The 18,881-nt window shown below is 41.8% G+C and overlaps 2 protein-coding genes across 2 annotated transcripts; both read right to left on the bottom strand.

Moving 5' to 3' along the window:
• Nucleotides 1–373: 373 nt before the first annotated feature.
• Nucleotides 374–13,340, bottom strand: LOC118077502 (vomeronasal type-2 receptor 26-like). The gene is made up of 6 exons (XM_060281206.1): nt 13,335–13,340; nt 11,266–11,294; nt 10,146–10,437; nt 5,043–5,270; nt 1,992–2,118; nt 374–1,275 (listed from the first exon to the last, which is right to left on the bottom strand). The coding sequence occupies exons 1-6, from the start codon at nt 13,338–13,340 to the stop codon at nt 374–376; spliced, it is 1,584 nt and encodes a 527-aa protein (XP_060137189.1).
• Nucleotides 13,341–13,515: 175 nt separating this feature from the next.
• On the bottom strand, nt 13,516–18,864 carry LOC118077501 (vomeronasal type-2 receptor 26-like). Its single transcript, XM_060281207.1, has 4 exons — nt 18,073–18,864; nt 17,543–17,770; nt 15,178–15,304; nt 13,516–14,261 (listed from the first exon to the last, which is right to left on the bottom strand). Exons 1-4 carry the CDS (start codon nt 18,862–18,864, stop codon nt 13,516–13,518), a joined length of 1,893 nt encoding a protein of 630 aa, XP_060137190.1.
• Between the last annotated feature and the right edge of the window lie 17 nt (nt 18,865–18,881).

Raw genomic sequence — 18,881 nt, forward strand, 5'->3', positions numbered from 1 at the left:
CAGAGTGGGCTTTTTAAGGATGAGTTGCATCACCACTTCTTCAATTGCAGGCGGGACCACCCTGTCATTCAGTGATGTGTTCCCAACACCCTGGAGACACCCAGCTACCCCACTCTAGCCTGTTTAATTAGTCAAGGAAGGTCAAAGGTCCAGAAGGCATGTGATCAGATGCATCACTGCATGTATCCTTTCCATATTAGGCTGCATCATCTGGAAAGAATCCCTTAACTCTAGGCTAGGCACAGCACTGGAAACTTCAAGGAGATTTGCATAGAAATTTACACCCTTGCTTGTAATCTCATAGGAACCATGACAAGACCTTCCCTCCCCCCCCCAATATAAATACAGAAATAGAGAGATGCACATTTATATTTCATTTTATTTTCCTTGTGAGTTGTTCCCTGTTGTTCAGCTCAGGCCTCAGCACAATGATGTAACATTTTGGGGAAAAGATGCAACCCAGTAATCCGGCACTGGATGATAAGATGGAGAAGATCTCCACAGTCACCATGTATTTTCCTTTGGTGCTCAGGTAGGTTGGAATAAAGGATAGCCACACACTACAAAACACCAATATGCTGAAAGTGATGAACTTGGCCTCATTGAAGCTGTCAGGTAACTTCCTGGCAAGAAAAGCCACAATGAAGCTGATTATGGCCAGGGAACCCATATAGCTCAAGACACAATAAAGCATGGAAACAGAACCCTCCTTACATTCCAGTATGATTTCACCTTTCACTGAATGCATGTCTCTACCTGGGAATGGAGGAGCAAAACTTAACCAAAGAGTACAAATGGCAGCCTGAATAAAAGAGCAGAAGAGAACAATAGAATGTGCCAGTCTTTTCCCCACCCATTTACTCATTCTGGATCCTGGTTTTGTTCCCATAAATGCCACAACCACAGTGATGGTCTTTGCCAACACAGACGAAAGGGCCACAGAGAAGACAATGCCAAAAGTGGTTTGACGTAGAAGGCAGGATGCCTTTCCAGGTTGTCCAATGAAGAGCAAAGAACAGAGGAAGCAGAGGAGGAGGGAGATGAGGAGGGTGTAGGTGAGGGTCCGGTTATTGGCTTTCACTATGGGAGTGTCCTTGTGCTTCATAAAAATTCCAAGTACTGAACATGTGGTCAAAGAAAAAGAAATAGCCAAGCTAGCTAAGATGATCCCTGAGTCTTCTTTGTAAGAGAGGTATGTTACCAATTTTGGAATGCATTTAGTTTGGTTCCTGTGGGGATACAGGTCTTCTGGACATTTGACACAGGCATCCATATCTGAGAAATGGAAGAGGTGTTTCAATATTTTAAGCATTTAACACACAAAATGCAACAATAATTATATTTCCAGATGTCTAATTAACTACAGAAGTTAGTAGCAATTCATCCTTTCATCTTCTTGAACTTTTTAGCTGACAGCAAAATAGTATCATCTCTTTCTCTTGTTCACTCTTTCCCATTCTCCTCTCCATGCCTCTCTGTTTTCTTTTAAAAAATATTTTTAAGAATCTTTAATACAAACTATCTTCATAGATATTCAATGAATCTATGTTCTCTGTTTTACTGAGGTCAATTTGGGTGGTGTATGATAAAGGATGAACAAGTTAATCACTACAGACAATGTAGAATGGAAGCGAACTTTGATCAGTATATTCTTTTTCATGATAGAAGTAGGCCTGAATGTCTGTTTTGGGGGTGGGAGATACCCTTTGCCTAGATGGCTTATTATTTCTGCCTTCCACTATATTAATTTTGTGTTAAATATAGTGTTGATTGTTCTTTATTATTATTATGCTGATATATCTTTCTGACCCAAAATGCATTCGCTGGTCTCCTTATTGTTTATTTAAAAGAAGTATTCTTAAAAGAATTTTAGCCTCTCTCTTTGGGCACTACCCTCTCACCCACTGGAGCAAGTGAAGAATCTCATATTCACTGTGAATATATCAATAATAAATATCTAAGCTTATTAATATCAATTGGTCTCTTGATACCCTTCTTGTTGGAGATCATCTCATCTGGACACAGAACACAGTCATAGCAGCAAAATTTCTCTCCTTCCTTCTTTTTCCTGCTGGAGCCAGGATAGCAGCTATCACTGCACACAGAACGAGGCAGAACCTGTATAGAAACACGAAGTATGATTAGCAATAAAAGCGTTCTTTTCTTTAGAGTGGTGGATTTGCAAAGAGTGGGTTGGTCCGACCCAATCTGGCAAAGAGCATGAGAGGACTGTCTCCCCATGGCGCCGTGGTTTAAATTTCTGACGGTCACACCCTCTGTTGGCACTGATTTGTTAGCGGGGCCCGGCCTCTGAGTAGTGCCCAACCCAGTTCCACCGGTGCAGCCAAGCAGCAGTGAGGAGGGCGCAACTCTCTGTACCTGGTTGAATCACCTGCGGGGCCTGGCGCCTGGCCACAACTCCACACACCAAAGAAGGTGAGCAGACTTGCTGGCACTGAAGAAAGTCATTAGACATGCCAGGAAATTTTCTCAATTTCAGTTTGAAAGGAAATTTCAGAGACTTTTGAAGGCCTGCCTCAACAGTGAGGGAACGCCAGATCACAGAATCTGATGGAGGTGCCCTATCAGTCTTTTGACATCACACCACTTTGCTGAATAGTGGGGGTAGGCTTTATATTCAGAAGGGGGGAATTAGAAGATGGGAAGTTGTGTGCTTCTCCATTTGAGCTTGTTTTCTCCTCTAAAGATATAATTTTCAAACAAAATCAAGAACAGATGAATGGAAATATTCACAGCTGCTATATTCACATCTAAACATAATTACATTTGGGTATACATTGGAGTTTTATTACTAATGGTAATGTTCCAACTCTGAAAGTGACCATTTAAGTCAGGCATCCCCAAACTGCAGCCCTCCAGATGTTTTGACCTATAACTCCCATGATCCCTAGCTAACAGGACCAGTGGTCAGGGATCATGGGAATTGTAGTCCAAAACATCTGGAGGGCCGAAGTTTGGGGATGCCTGATTTAAGTTATTTTTGCCCTCATTCCCAGGATGTAAAAATAACCAAGAAGGATATTTTGTCCCTTTGAAGATAAGACCTGGTTAATGATGTAACAAGAGATTCTGTTACTTTTTTGAAGGATAAACAATCGATATGCATGATGATTTTTGAACAGTTTCCTGGTTTATTCATTTATTTAAAGATATGTAAGCATGAACCTGTGGGACACAGGTGGCGCTGTGGGTTAAATCACAGAGCCTAGGGCTTGCTGATCAGAAGGTTGGTGGTTCGAATCCCTTGCTCGGTCCCAGCTCCTGCCAACCTAGCAGTTCGAAAGCACATCAAAGTGCAAGTAGATAAATAGGTACCGCTACAAAGGGAAGGTAAACGGCCTTTCCGTGCGTTGCTCTGATTCGCCAGAAGCGGCTTTGTCATGCTGGCCGCATGACCTGGAAGCTGTACGCCGGCTCCCTCGGCCAATAATGCAAGATGAGCGCCGCAACCCCAGAGTCGGTGACGACTGGGCCTAATGGTCAGGGGTCCCTTTACCTTTACCTTTAAACATGAACTCAGAAAAATAATAATCATGAACTATGGGTTAATCCTCATGAAGTAGGAATTTAAAATAGCTGCAGCAGCAGCAGCAAAAACAAACAAACAAAAAAGAATGCTACCAAACACAATTCAATACCTTAAGAGGTGACTGAATGATGAATTGGCTTCATTGACATTTTTTCTTAAATATCCAAACATTCCCCACAAGAGAAAAGTGCAGGTGATCATGAAGAGAATGAGAGGAAATATCAAGGTGTAAGCAGAATACCCCTTTATTCAGGGAAGAGGTATATATGGTAATTTACAAGTTCACTATATGTAGACTTTCTCACCAGCAACTGGACACAGGTTCAGTTTACATTTACACAGGTTCAAAATAATTACATAATTATTATTTTCAGGGCTGACGGGCTTCCTCTCTTCACACAATCACCACGAGAGTCTCCTGACATTTTTATAGCCTTTATTTACTGTATTTACATCTAGTCATTAGCACATAATGATCATTCATCAGAGTCACTCAGTTCAGATCTCTGCTGAGGTCTGCGTTTGCCCTTCTAGCAAGCCAGAAAATGGCGAACCCTCTCGCTCAGTCTTTCGCCCCTCCTCTTCTCTACACGCCTCGCGAGGGCTGGCTTAAGCCTTCCCCCCAATTCTGAACCGGAACTTAACCCTTGTTGCTCCTGTGAACTTCCTGGCTCTATATGCCCCACTGCCTGTTCCTCAAGACAGACTTCAATAACTCTCTCCTCCTTATCCCCCTTGGGTACACCTCCTCCTTCCTCCAACTCTGTGTCTCCCTCCCTCTGGGAAACTTTAAACCTCTGGCTCATCCCTGACAATTATTATATAATAATAGAGAGGGGTGCTATTGTTTAGTTTTTGGTTTTATTATCCATTTTGTGTATTTTGCGGCAGCTAGACTGGTGACTGGGAGTGGCCACCGAGACCACATAACACCAGTCCTGAAAGACCTTCATTGGCTCCCAGTACGTTTCCGAGCACAATTCAAAGTGTTGGTGCTGACCTTTAAAGCCCTAAACGGCCTCGGTCCAGTATACCTGAAGGAGCTTCTCCTCCCCCATCGTTCTGCCCGGACACTGAGATCTAGCGCCGAGGGCCTTCTGGCGGTTCCCTCGCTAAGAGAAGCCAAGTTACAGGGAACCAGGCAGAGGGCCTTCTCGGGAGTGGCGCCCACCCTGTGGAATGCCCTCCCACCAGAGGTCAAAGAGAATAACAATTACCAGACCTTTAGAAGGCATCTTAAGGCAGCCCTGTTTAGGGAAGCTTTTAATGTTTGATGGATTTCTGTATTTTAATGTTTGTTGGAAGCCGCCCAGAACCCGGCCAGATGGGCGGGGTATAAATAATAAATTATTATTATTATTATTATTATTATTATTATTATTATTATTTATCTTGTATTTTTATTCTGTGAATAAAACTGTCCTAAGTTCTATTAATGAGGGAAGGTTTACAAATTTAATTAAAGATAAATGATAATTATATCATGTCTTACCTCATTAAAGCTTTGATGCCACACAATCTGGTCATAATTCATGGTCAATTCATTGCCTAGAGGAGCCTGAGGTTCTAGCCTTCCAACTTTTACTCTCATCACTGAACCATTGGGGAACATCATCCAGTTTGTAATATCAAAGCCTGCAACTAATTCTCTATTTTCATTAAAGTAGATAGTGTCTCCAACACTGTTATTGAATATGATGCTTCTTAGTAAAAGATGAACCTAGATTCAAAATGAATATGAAGAATGGGGTAACTATGTTTTAAACGATTTCAATGAGATTCACAAAGTGCTATCTTACTACTATTATTTTTTACTGTAGGAAAGCAACTGAAAGAGATCTGCTTTTTCAATGGGACTCTCCTCCTCTACTTTCAGCTGCACCTTCTAAATCTGCTCTGGAGTTTGGAGGAGTCCATATAATAGGTTTACAGAAAACGCAGAGAGAGAAGATGGGGAAGGGGAGATAAGACATTGTGCACACTCCTATTTAGCACTAGGTGAATTCCTCAATTCACCAAGCTGTCATTTTCGTTCATTTGCTTTGATGTGAGTTTCTTATTGCGAATAATTTTGAAATGTACTACATCATAATGAGACCAACACTATTGATCAATATGGATTCATTAACTGCAACAACTGAATCAGGGTGAATTTTTGTTTAATGGAGGCATATGAGGCCATTCATCTCTGCTTGCTTGCCTGCTTTTTAATGAATAAATAAGTAAATATTGGATTTTCATTCCTACCGAAAGACAGTTGCAAATCCAGAAATACTCACTTTCCACTTCTGAATAACATTCTATAATTGGAGCGGGAATAACATATACAAGAACAATAACCTAAAAATAACTTTAGTACACAGTTTCGTGAAACATTTTCTTTTACCTCTGTATTAAAAGCTAGCTTACTTTTTTTTAATAAAGAGAATAATCATTACCTGCCATGGCTGCACATTCTTTAATAACAATCGGTTCCTTTTATCCAAACTTCTACGCTTTGAGGTGGATTTATAAATGGCTTGCAAAGCATGTGCCACGGCATAAACAGCATTGTAGATACTGTAGCTGTGACCAGTCATTTTCATTTCAAATATAATTCCAGGAATGCTCTCCAGCTTTTCCTCTCCAGTACAGGCACTCTCCTCATCCTCCATGAGCAGTTTTAATGAACAGCTGAAGGCCTGTTCCCAGAAGTCCTGGATAAAACCATCTCCTTTAGACCAGGAAGGATTTAATGTTTGAGTGAATTTTTGGAATCCTAATGGCTGATCTGAGTGAACAGTGAAGGATAAGGAGCCATGGAAAGTTTGCATTTCCCAATTCTTTTGAAGAGACAATGATGTGAAATCCCAGTGAGATGTAATAATCCATACTTTCTCCAGCGGAGGCAACTCAGTGAAGCGTGTTAGAAATACCAATATTCTCAAAACGCGAAAGGATGGGTTTTCGCCATATACAAATAATGCATTGGCTTTTCTCTGAATGATAATTATATAGCTGTCCCAGTGTTTTAGAAGCAACTGTATCAGTTCTTCTACGTAAGTCCATCGTGGTAATCTTATAATAAAAGCATAGCAGATGCCATTCTCAGAAAGCAAAGGCAGCATTTTCTGTAAAAATCGGTCCCCTTTGTCATTGTCCACAGCCAAGAGCCCAACCCATGTCCATCCAAAATGCTGAAATAACCGGACAGCTCCCATGTACTGGTGGGCTTCATTTGGGACCATATGGTACAAAAAAGGGAAAATTATTCTCTCATCCCATGATGGCAAAAATGTTCCATAGGTGAGCTGAAATAAAAATTAAAGGGATTATTTTCAGGTGAGGAAAACAGCTACATTGTTGAATCATAGCACTGGCACTGGTCATCTGGTCTTATTGTACTGAAACACTTCTTCCTTAAGCATACTAGTGTGTCTGGCCTACAACTGCAGCCAGGTTCTCCATAGCCATTTGGGTTTTTATAGCTGGATCACTAACCAAATCTGTTGAATGACACCTATGCAACTGAGCCTTTAGTAACATCAATGGATCAATGATAATAATAATAATAATAATAATAATAATAATAATAATAATAATAATAATATATTTCTACCCCACCCATCTGGCAGGGTTTCCCCAGCTACTTTGGGCGGCTTTCAACAGAACATTAAAAACAGAATAAAACTACAAAAATTAAAACACTTCCCTAAACAAGGTTGCCTTCAGATGTTTTCTAAAAGCCTGATAGTTGTTTATTTCCTTGACATTCCACAGGGTGGGCGCAACTGCCAAGAAGGCCCTCTGTCTGGTTCCCTGTAGCCTTCCTTCTCGCAGTGAGGGAACCACCAGAAAGCCCTCAGCACTGGACTTCAGTTTCTGGGCTGAACGATGGGTTTGGAGACGCTCCTTCAGGAATACTGGGGTGAGGCCATTTAGGGCTTTAAAGGACAGTACCAACACTTTGAAGTGTGCCCATGTAGGAGCTAATGTAGGTCTTTCAGGACTGGTGTTAGATGGTCTCGGCGGCCACTCCCAGTCACCAGACTAGCTGCCGCATTCTGGATTAGTTGCAGGTTCTGGGTCACCTTCAAAGGGAGTCCCATGTAGAGCGTGTTGCAGTAGTCCAAGCGGGAGATAACTAGAGCATGCACCACTCTGATGTTATAGTCTGTGGGCAGGTAGGGTCTCATCCTGCGTACCAGATGGAGCTGGTAGACAGCTGCCCTGGACACAGAGTTGCGAGTCCAAAATGACTCCCATACTGCACACCCATTTAGGACCAGGATCAGGACCCCCCACCTGTCCACCCCTTGTCCCCCCAAAACAGTTCTTCTGTCTTGTCATGATTCAACCACAATTTGTTAGCCGGCATCTATCCTCCGACCGCTTCCAGGCACTCACACAGGGCCTTCCCCGCCTTCACTGGTTCTGATTTAAAAGAGAGGTAGAGCTTGGTATCATCTGCATACTGATGAACACTGAGCCCAAACCCCCTGATGATCTCTCCCAGTGGCTTAATATAGATATTAAAAAGCATGGGGGAGAGGATGGAACCCTGAGGCACCACACAAGTGAGAGCCCAGGGGTCTGAACACTCATTTCCCCAATGCCACTTTCTGGACATGGCCCAGGAGGAAGGAGAGGAACCACTGTATAAACAGTGCCCCCAGCTCCCAGCTCCTCAAGACGGGCCAGAAGGATGTCATGATTGATGGTATCAAAATTCCCTGAGATATCCAGCAGAACTAGGATAACAAAGGCTTTTGATTTAGATTGTATCTTACTGGCCAGGGGTTTTTCCTACTTTCTTCAGTTTAAGCTGGAATTTTGCTATAAGAAGCTCATGATCTGAGTTACAGTCAGCTCCAGGTCTTGTTTTTGCTGACTGTATAGAGCTTCTCCATCTTTGGCTGCAGAGAATATAATCAATCTGATTTCGATGCTGCCCATTTGGTGATATCCATGTGTAGAGCCGTCTCTTGTGTTGTTGGAATAGAGTGTTTGTGATGACCACCTGGTTCTCTTGACAGAACTCTATTAGCCTTTGCCCTGCTTCATTTTGAACTCCAAGGCCAAACTTGCCAGTTGTTCCTTTTATCTCTTGATTCCCTACTTTAGCATTCCAATCCCCTGTAATGAGAAGAACATCCTACTTTGGTGTCATTTCTTGTAAGTCTTCATAGAATTGGTCAATTTCACTTTCTTCGGCACCGGTAGTTGGTGCATAAACTTGGATTACTGTGATGTTAAAAGGTCTGCCTTGGATTCGTATCGAGATCATTCTGTCATTTTTGAGATTGCATCCCATTACAGCTTTTGCCACTCTTTTGTTGACTATGAGGGCCACTTCATTTCTTCTACGGGATTCTTGCCCACAGTAGTAGATATGATAGTCATCCAAACTGAATTTGCCCATTCCCTTCCATTTTAGTTCACTGATGCCCAGGATGTCAATATTTATTCTTGCCATCTCTTTTTTGACCACATCCAGCTTACCATTATCCATGGTTCTTACATTCCAGGTTCCTATGCAATATTTTTCTTTACAGCATCGGACTTTCCTTTTGCTTCCAGGCATATCCGCAACTGAGCGACCTTTCGGCTTTGGCCCAGCCGCTTCATCAGCTCTGAATCTACTTGTACTTGTCCTCCGCTCTTCCTCAGTAGCATGTTGGACGCCTCTCCACTATGACCTGTCCATCTTGGGTGGCCCTGCATGGCATAGCTCATAGCTCCTCTGAGTTATTCAAGCCCCTTCGCCATGACAAGGCATTGATCCATGAAGGGGGCCCACCTAGTAATATAATAATAATAATAATTTATTATTTATACCCCGCCCATCTGGCCGGGTTCCCCCAGCCACTCTGGGCGGCTTCCAAAAAAACAGAAATTCTAAAATACAGAAATCCATCAAACATTAAAAGCTTCCCTAAACAGGGCTGCCTTGAGATGCCTTCTAAAGGTCTGGTAATTGTTCTCTTTGACCTCTAGTGGGAGGGCATTCCACAGGGTGGGTGCCACTACCGAGAAGGCCCTCTGCCTGGTTCCCTGTAACTTGGCTTCTCGTAATGAGGGAACCGCCAGAAGGCCCTCGGAGCTGGACCTCAGTGTCTGGGCAGAACAATGGGGGTGGAGACGCTCCTTCAGGTATACCGGAAACAAATTCCTGTCTGAATTAATCTTTTCTTTGTTTGCCCTCATCCAGTCTATTATTACAACCAGACAACAATTGAGCAAATCCAACACCTCACCAGCAGAATTTCAATTTTATTCTTGCGTTCTGAGGTCTTAGCCATTCTTCCCAGCTGGGTGACATTGGGATTCCTTCCAGCTCTTCATATAAGTATTTGAAGAAAATTTGAAGTCTTCTTGGTGAAAGACCTGCACCACATGTCTCAAAACCTCACTTCATGTAAAGAGGAGGAATTGATAATCACTCCTTTAGTATCCTGTTGTATTGAACTGTAAGTCCACCTATTTGTATCACCATCAAGCATTTAAGCAATTTTCTCACCAAATATTCAAAAGAAACTCTACGCAATGTGTTTCCTGAAATCAGAAGGGTATATCACAATTGTGAAATCTCCATAACTTCATGCACTAAACATACCTGAGGAGTCTTCTTGCTTGCCAAAATCACTGCAATGTTAGCAGAGATCTCAGAGAAACATTCTCCAATTAGTGCTATCATATTGTTCTGGTTGTGACAGCTGAAGTTGGGGACAAACCTTTGTTGTGTGGAAAGGAGGCTCAGAGTGGCCTTGTAGGTCATCCTTGCATTGAAGTAACTATTGAGGATGTGGAAGCCAAGAGAGATATTTGACAGGATTGTGGGATTCTCATTGATCTCTTTGATCGCAAATGCTAAAGCCAGAATATGCTGGTAGTTCTTAGGCACTGAACTGTAATAAGGATTAAAGCTGTTTAATAAAATGACCACAGCAATGACAACAAAGATCTGTTATCTTCATCATAATCTGAAACCTTGCAAGGTTGATGAAAAACAAGGGACCATAGAAGACAATAGATTATTTTTCTCAAAAAATGACATCTGAAGTAGACATTTTCCCCCTGAATAGCCACATTCTCTAAATGTGTTGGGATCATTCTTTAGGTTGACAAATTGTTCCACAAACCTATTCTCCACATTCCATTACATCACTGGCAACAACAATCAAAAGTTTCTCTCTCCGTGTGTGCTTATTTTCATGCTGATTCCATACAAAATCAGTCATAGTAGTTCATTTGAAATTAATGGACATGGCTAACTGGGGCTTAATGAGTTCAGTGAATCTAACTTGGTGTATGCGTATTAGAGGTGTGTGTTGCATTTGATTGAAGCCTGCATATGAGGCCAGATAATTAATATAGATTCAAGAGATATCCAAGATAAATCAGGCTGCCTCCACATTGTTCCAAACCAATTCTAGGTTCTGCAAAACATCCTGCTAAATTTGGAGACAAAGAGGGTAACTGTCACTTCCCCTGAATAATTTGCAGCATTTCTTCCCAAGTGCTAATAAATGATTATTTGTATGGTGGCTGTAGGCCAAATTATCAAATTGCTTTCTACACCCATCTCACCCCATGATTTACAGTTGGAAGTTTGCAGATTCCACTTTTCTCATGCTCTAAAGTTAAATTCTTACAGCACTATTGCACTATTGATATGTTATCAGTTAATGTGGGCTGAACATAGAATGAGAGAGTTTAAAGAAATTATTACTTACATAGGTTCATCAATCAATGTCTGCATAGGCTGTTCCATGAAAGAGAGGTTATTGTAGTTTAAGAACACCTGGGAAACAATCTCCCCAATGATTATTTCACCTGGCTTATAAAAGTTATGAGGAGTAGGGAGGGGATCGTCATATATGCTGCAGTTAATGGAATGTATCTTGGATGCAGTTTGACACAACAGTGCAAGCAGCAACACGACCACTAGCATCATCCTGGAAAGAAAACTTTGCCTCCCAACATAGGTTTCTATGTTTCAGAATCAGCTGGTGGACAACATACCTGAACATAAAAAGCGGAACATATCATACAGAAAATGACACAGCCCTGCCTATGCTAAGATCCAGTTCTCAAAAACACAAGCGTTTATATCTGTTTTTCAGATGTTGGTTGTGGAGCTTTCTAATTAGGTCTCTATGTCTATTGTGTTAAGAGTATTGAGACCCGTGATTTTGAGAAAAATAGCTGTGATTAGAGTTTCCCCATTAGAATTTATGGATGATGTCCTTTCAAGTTGAATCATGCTTGACAAAAACCACTAGGAATTTTGTAAGCATTGTGTATAGCTCCGCTACCCAATCTTGTATACCCCAGTAGCCTTCGTCAATGGTAACAAATGCTGACGAGAGATCAAAAAGCAGTAGTAAGTTTGCACTTCCCCTGTCCTGCTCTCTGCAAAGGTCATCCATCAGAGTGACCAAGGCAACCATGGCCAGGCCTGAACCCAGATTGGAATGGATTTAAATAATCTGCATCCTCCAAAAATGCCTGTAGCTTTCAACACGGTCCTCACCACCACTCTCCTTCCTCAAGGGGGGTATAGGCAACTGGCTGATATCTTTTTGCAATTGAAAGGGATTTGAAATCCAATGTGGTCCAAACTTCTTTGCAGTCGCCAACCGTGATGGTAAAAACTCATGTTGTTGGCCAAGAGGGAGTAGCAAAGGCTCTTTTAAAAATAAAATATGCTTGCTTGGCCTCTCTTTCTGCTGGGTCTATGCAGCAGGGAAACTCAGTCAAGTGGTTAAATTCACCACAGAAAACAACTATTTAGCAGAGTTGTCTTTACAAGACCCAACATACACCACTATGCATACACACACTATTTACAGATTGTGCAAATAGTTTGCTCTCCCTGAGGCCATAGATGATTTTATGCTTCAAAGTCTTTGCTGTGTTAAAATCCACAGCCAAGTCCTACGTTCAAAATTGATAGAGTTTGCTGAAGGCAACCCTGTTTAGGGAACTTTTTAACATTTGATGTTTTATCGTGTTTTTAATATTCTGCTGGGAGCTGCCCAGAGAGGGTGGGGAAACCCAACCCGATGGGTGGGATATAAATAATAATAAATTATTATTATATTATTATTTCCCAACTTTTTCCTCATTTGGATCCACAGTTTCCACAGATAGCCATCAACAATTCATGCGACCACCTACCAATTGATAGAGTTTGCTGAAGGCAACCCTGTTTAGGGAACTTTTTAACGTTTGATGTTTTATCGTGTTTTTAATCTTCTGCTGGAAGCTGCCCAGAGAGGCTGGGGAAACCCAACCCGATGGGTGGGATATAAATAATAATAAATTATTATTATATTATTATTTCCCAACTTTTTCCTCATTTGGATCCACAGTTTCCACAGATAGCCATCAACAATTCATGCGACCACCTACCACGACAAATACAGTATTCTTTAACTAAGTCATTTTATACACAAAATTGCTTTCCAAATCCTCATAGGAACATAGGGTAGAGAGTCACAAATTCCTGCATGTGCATTGTTGGGAAAGAGTAATCTCTGCTGATTCAATGATAATTAACCCATTAACACTTCTTTACCTATGTTTCTAAAATAAAGGAGATACAAATTATAATAAAGCAGCCCAATGTATTCTGTCAGGGATGATAGGAAGTCAATGATACATGGTGAGGAAAGACCCCATTACAGTATTCTAGTATTGCTTCCATGTTTACTAATAGCCACAGAGGAAGGTAGACAGGTGTATTGGACCTCTCTTATCTTGGAAGGAGCTGTTAGATTCAACCATATCCTGGGCTTACCTTCATGATAGCACATAATGCAAATAGATGCAAGGTGAATCAAATAGCAAAACTACATAAGACTGTACTAGGTTCCATTCACAAAAATATTTTCCTTTGCTCTTGCACTCTCTCTCTAAATACACACACACACACACACACACACACACACACACAAAAGACATGACATTATCTTTTTTTTTCACTTGGTTTTCCTTATAATGTGCTGTTTGCTGTTCAACTCTGGTCTCAGCACAATGATGTAACATTTAGGAAAAAAGATACCAACCAGTAATCCTGCACTGGATGATAAGATGGAGAAAATCTCCACAGCTACCATGTATTTTCCTTTGGTGCTCAGGTAGGTTGGGACAAAAGATAACCACACACTGCAAAACACCAACATGCTGAAAGTGATGAACTTGGCCTCATTGAAACTGTCTGGCAACTTCCTGGCAAGAAAAGCTACAATGAAACTGATTATGGCCAGGGAACCCATATAGCCCAAGACACAGTAAAACATGATAGCTGAACTCTCATTACATCGCAGTATGATTTTCCCATGCAATGAGTGCATGTCTGTATCAGGGAATGGAGGGAAAGTACTTAACCAAAGAGTACAAATGCCAGCCTGAGCAAAGGAACAACAAAGGACAATAGAATTTGCTACACCTTTCCCCACCCATTTCCTCATATTGGCCCCTGGTTTTGTTGCCATGAATGCCAGAACTACAGTGATTGTCTTTGCCAACACAGAAGAAAGAGCCACAGAGAAAATGATGCCAAAAGCAGTTTGTTGTAGAAGGCAGGTCACTCTTCCAGGATTCCCAATGAACAGAAAAGAGCAGAGGAAGCAAAGGAAGAGAGAGACGAGGAGGATGTAGGTGAGGGTCCGGTTGTTGGCCTTTACTATGGGGGTTTCCCTGTGCTTAATAAAAATTAATAGCACTGAAATTGTGATGAACGAGAAAGAAATAGCCAAGTTAGCTAAGGCAATCCCTAAATCTTCTTTGTAAGAGAGGTAGCTTAGAAGCTTGGGAATACACTCAGTTCTGTCCTTGTTGGGATAATGGTCTTCTGGACATTTGACACAGCCATCCATGTCTGAAAGAAGAGAATATTTCAATACACTAAGGTTGAGAAAAGAAACAAAAAGATAGAGTAGTTGTAAGTATTTCCATTTATTTACCAACATATACAGTGGAACCTTGGTTCCCGAACGGCCTAGTTGCCAAACAAATAGGCTCCTGAACGCCTCAACCCCAGAAGTAAGTGTTCTGGTTTTTGAACGTTTTTAGGAAGCCGAGCATCTGACGTGGCTTCCGCTTGAGTGGAGGAAGCTCCTGCAGCTAATCGGAAGCCACACCCTTATTTTCAAACGGTTTTGGGACTCAAACGGAATCCCAGAATGGAGTAAGTTTGAGAACCAAGGTACCACTGTATTTAAGAAGTCACTTCTATAATCTAGTAAGAATACACCCTTTTGTGCTGTTACAGTCTTTTTCCCAACTGGCCTTTTTAATACTGTTTACAAAATGTCTAATTTATTCTAAAAAACCACTTTCCCCAAATAAATAAATCTATATTTTTAGCAGGATTTTTTTTTTTTTTGCTGTGTGTTTTAAGATATCATAACCACATTTAACATCATGGTTCCTGAGATCAAGAAAATGGGTTTTGTCTCTGCTTGGATGCCATTTTGAAGTAAGATGTTGGACTGAAACTATCAAAACTGCATTGATTTTAACCACTGATTTCAAAACTACATTTGTTGTTGTTGTTGTTACTTAGAATTCCTGAGCAAAATCACGTATGAGGCTTCTAGAAATAAATAATATTATCTTATGGAAATTATGTCTCTTACCCTTTTGGTTAGAGAACATCCCTTCTGGACACGGAACACAATCATAGCAGCAAAATTTTGCTCCCTCCTTCTTTCTCCTATTGAAGCCAGGATAGCAGTTCTTATTACATATAGAAAAGGGTAGCACCTACATAGAGACATAATAGATGGTAACAAGAAAAGAGTGTTGCTTTTTATAGAATGGTAGGACTTCAAATAGAGATGATAGCAAAATTCTCCCAACTTCAGTTTGGAAGGAAATTTCATGCATATTTTGCCTGAAAGATGAGGCAAGCTTCAGATTGCAGAAACTGATATAATTTATTTTCTACATAAATGATTTGATACAAAATAAAGTAAATCCATCTAGTCTAAGCCTACACAAAGCTGTTCTCTCCATACATAAAGGGTAAAGGGGACCCCTGACCATTAGGTCCAGTTGTGACAGACTCTGGGGTTGCAGTGCTCATCTCGCTTTATTGGCCGAGGGACCCAGCGTACAGCTTCCAAGTCATGTGGCCAGCATGACTAAGCCGCTTCTGGCGAACCAGAGCAGCACACGTTTACCATCCCGCTTGGAGCGGTACCTATTTATCTACTTGCACTTTGAGGTGCTTTTGAACTGCTAGGTTGGCAGGAGCTGGGACTGAGCAACGGGAGCTCGCCCCGTCGCGGGGATTCGAACCGCCGACCTTCTGATCAGCAAGCCCTAGGCTCTGTGGTTTAACCCACAGCGCCACCCGCGTCCCTCCATAGAGAACCATAATTAAATTTAATTAAGCACATTGGTTATGAAGAGTAGTGCTCCAACTCTGAGGGTGACCATTGAAAAAGGGTTGCTGCCCTCATACCCAGAACACAGAAAGGTCCAGCAAGATAAATGTCCAGGAAGTAAGAAAATATTCTGTGAAGTTTTATTAGGAATAAAGATGGATTGCAATGCAATGTTTTAAAAAGTATAGCAATTAACTTGCAGCAGGTTTTAAAGCAATGATTAAGTGCCATGGCTTTGTGCCATTTATTTAATTCTCCCTTTATTAAAAGAGAAAAAATAATGAGGTCAGACATAAACTGTGAGCTCCCTCAGAACCACAGACTAATGCATATGAATTAGACAAATGCAGTATCACTGTCAGGAGTATGGGCAGGAGTCAGGCTCTGGGGCCTGTAGTGCTTTGCAGGACCGGGGCCTGCCTCAGCTTGTGCTGGAGAAGCAAGGAGTGGCCACTCAGGTGAGGCCACTTGATAACTCACTGCACCTGGTGGCAAGAGCTGGGAGGGATAAAAGCTCAGCATTTCCCTTCAGCTCTTTGCCACAGCAATGTGATCCCTGCCTTGTTGCATCTGGCCTCCTTCGCCTTGTTCCTTGGACCTTCGCCTTGCTGATGCCTTGCTCCTTGACCCTCGGGCCCTCGCCTCCGTGGTGCCCTGCTTCCCAACCTTCGGTTCCTTGACCCTGTGACTGCCTGCTGCTGGACCCTCAGCCCTGCACCATCCGGACCTTGTTCCTGCTTCCACACCACCATCTTGCCCCCAGTCCTGACGTCCTCAGGCGGGCCTGCTACCTCCCGCCAACCAGACCGTCAACCAATCACTATTGCTTCTTTAGAAAGATGGGAAAGAACTATAGGGTGTTTGTTTGTTTGTTTGTTTGTTTGTTTGTCTGTTTGCTTTTTTAAAAAAAGTTTGGCAAGGATACTACCAAGCATAATTCAGAATGTGATGATCAGGTGGAATGATAAACAGAGCTAATGGACATTTTCTGTCATGGGCAAAGAGTCTGCTTCACTTGCTGAGCAGCAACCTGAAGGAGCAGATGGCAAAGTGACTCCACCTGCTGCCGATCACCCTTCTTGCTCCTGACAAGAAGCAGATGGCTCCAGCTTTCTTAAGCAGGGTTTCCAGCCTCAGTCAGTTAATGGAAACAACATTCATTGTTCTTGACGAGATCTTGCTGCTTTTTGCTTCTCGTGACTTTGGAGCCTCAGCTTTCTTGACTCCCAAATCATGAACTGAGATATCCATGTCCTTGGGACTGGACTGGACCTTGTACAGTGGAACCTCGGTTTATGAACACCTCGGTTTATGAATTTTCGGTTTACGAATGCCGCGGACCCATCTGGAACGGAATAATTCACTTTCCATTACTTTCAATGGGGAAGTTCGCTTCAGTTTATGAACGCTTCAGTTTATGAACAGACTTCCGGAACCAATTGTGTTCATAAACCGAGGTACCACTGTATATGAACTCTGCCTCCAGGCAAGTACTCCCTAAGACTTGGCTGGTTGGCTGGCTTCTCCCTTCACTGAGCTCTGCCGTGGCTGGCACCACAGGTCTACGGCATTTTCCCTCTGCTATACTCAAATAATTGTCACTATCTCTCACCTGATTAAAGTGTTGATGCCATACAATTTGGTCATCATCAATGGTTAACTCTTTGCCCAGAGGAGCCTGAGGTTCCAGTCTTCCAACTTTTGCTCTAACCACTGAGCCATTGTGGAACATTATCCAATTTGTAACATCAAGAATAGTATCTAGTTCCCCATTTTCATCAAAGCACACAGTTTCTCCAACACTGTTATTGAATATGGTGTGCCTTAAAAATTGATGGATCTAGAAACAAAGAGAATTTGAAGAAAAGGACAGTTAGGTGTTAAATCTATTCCAATGAGCTTCATGTACACTTTTCCCCCTTTGAAAGTATAGGTGGAGACATCAATCCATTATTTTATATGTGGGTTTCACTATTCTGCAATGGTTTTGATACTGCTTATCCAAAATGTATGTATAAACACCAATAACAACAACAAAAAGCAAAACAAAGCAATTTTGGTGTAATAGTCTTATTTCATCAGCATTCATTTTATCTCTGAATGAAAACCTAGCCTGATGTGGGTGGTGCTAGTGGGGATTACCTGCCATAGTTGCACATCCTGAAATACCATTCTCCTAGTGTCCATTTTTCTTCTGTGTTTGGAGATAGATTCAACCATAGCATTCAAAGCATGTGCCACAACATAGACAGCATTGTAGACACTATAGCTGTGGCCTGTCGTGTTCATTTCAAACAAAATTCCAGAAATGCTGTCCAGTTTCTCTTCTCCAGTACAGATCTCCTCTTCTTCTGGCCTGTTATACATTCTTAATGTACAGCTGAAGGCCTGTTCCCAGAAGTCCTGGATAAAACCATCTCCTTTTGCCCAGGAAGGTCCTATCTTCTGAATGAAATTTTGGAAGCCTGGTGGCTGATTGGAGTGAGCAGTGAAGGATATGGAACCATGGAAAGTTTGCATGTCCCATGTCTTTTGAACTGACAGTGATGTGAAATCCCAGTGGGATGTAATAACCCATACTTTCCCCAGAGGAGGAGATCCCATAATTGGTCGTAGAAACAGCAATATTCTCAAAACTTGAAAGGATGGATTTTCTCCATATACAAATAATACATTGGTGTTTTCCTGAGTAATAATTCCATAAGTTTCCCAGCGCTGTACAAGCAACTGCATCAACTCATTGACATAATTCCATTTGGGCAATCTTATGATGAAGGCATAACAGATGCCATTCTGAGAAAGCATGGGCACTATTGTCTGTAAGAATCTTTCCCCTTTGTCAGTATCTATAACCAAGAGCCCAACCCATGTCCATCCAAAATGCTGAAATAACCGGACAGCTCCCGTGTACTGGTGGGCTTCATTTGGGACCATATGGGACAAAAAAGGGA

The sequence above is a fragment of the Zootoca vivipara genome, chromosome 13 (assembly GCF_963506605.1).
Source record: "Zootoca vivipara chromosome 13, rZooViv1.1, whole genome shotgun sequence".
Taxonomy (NCBI): Eukaryota; Metazoa; Chordata; class Lepidosauria; order Squamata; family Lacertidae; genus Zootoca; species Zootoca vivipara.

What these genes read in the sequence shown, in the direction of transcription:
- LOC118077501 (XM_060281207.1), bottom strand. Translation starts at nt 18,864, where the DNA reads ATGGTCCCAAATGAAGCCCACCAGTACACGGGAGCTGTCCGGTTATTT. An exon ending in AGGATGTGCAACTATGGCAG is followed by an intron (nt 17,771 to 18,072) that starts GTAATCCCCACT and finishes CTTTGTTTCTAG; the next exon opens with ATCCATCAATTTTTAAGGCA. An exon ending in GGCATCAACACTTTAATCAG is followed by an intron (nt 15,305 to 17,542) that starts GTGAGAGATAGT and finishes GTCTCTATGTAG; the next exon opens with GTGCTACCCTTTTCTATATG.
- LOC118077502 (XM_060281206.1), bottom strand. An exon ending in ACATTGATTGATGAACCTAT is followed by an intron (nt 10,438 to 11,265) that starts GTAAGTAATAAT and finishes TCCTTATTACAG; the next exon opens with TTCAGTGCCTAAGAACTACC. An exon ending in GGCATCAAAGCTTTAATGAG is followed by an intron (nt 2,119 to 5,042) that starts GTAAGACATGAT and finishes GTTTCTATACAG; the next exon opens with GTTCTGCCTCGTTCTGTGTG.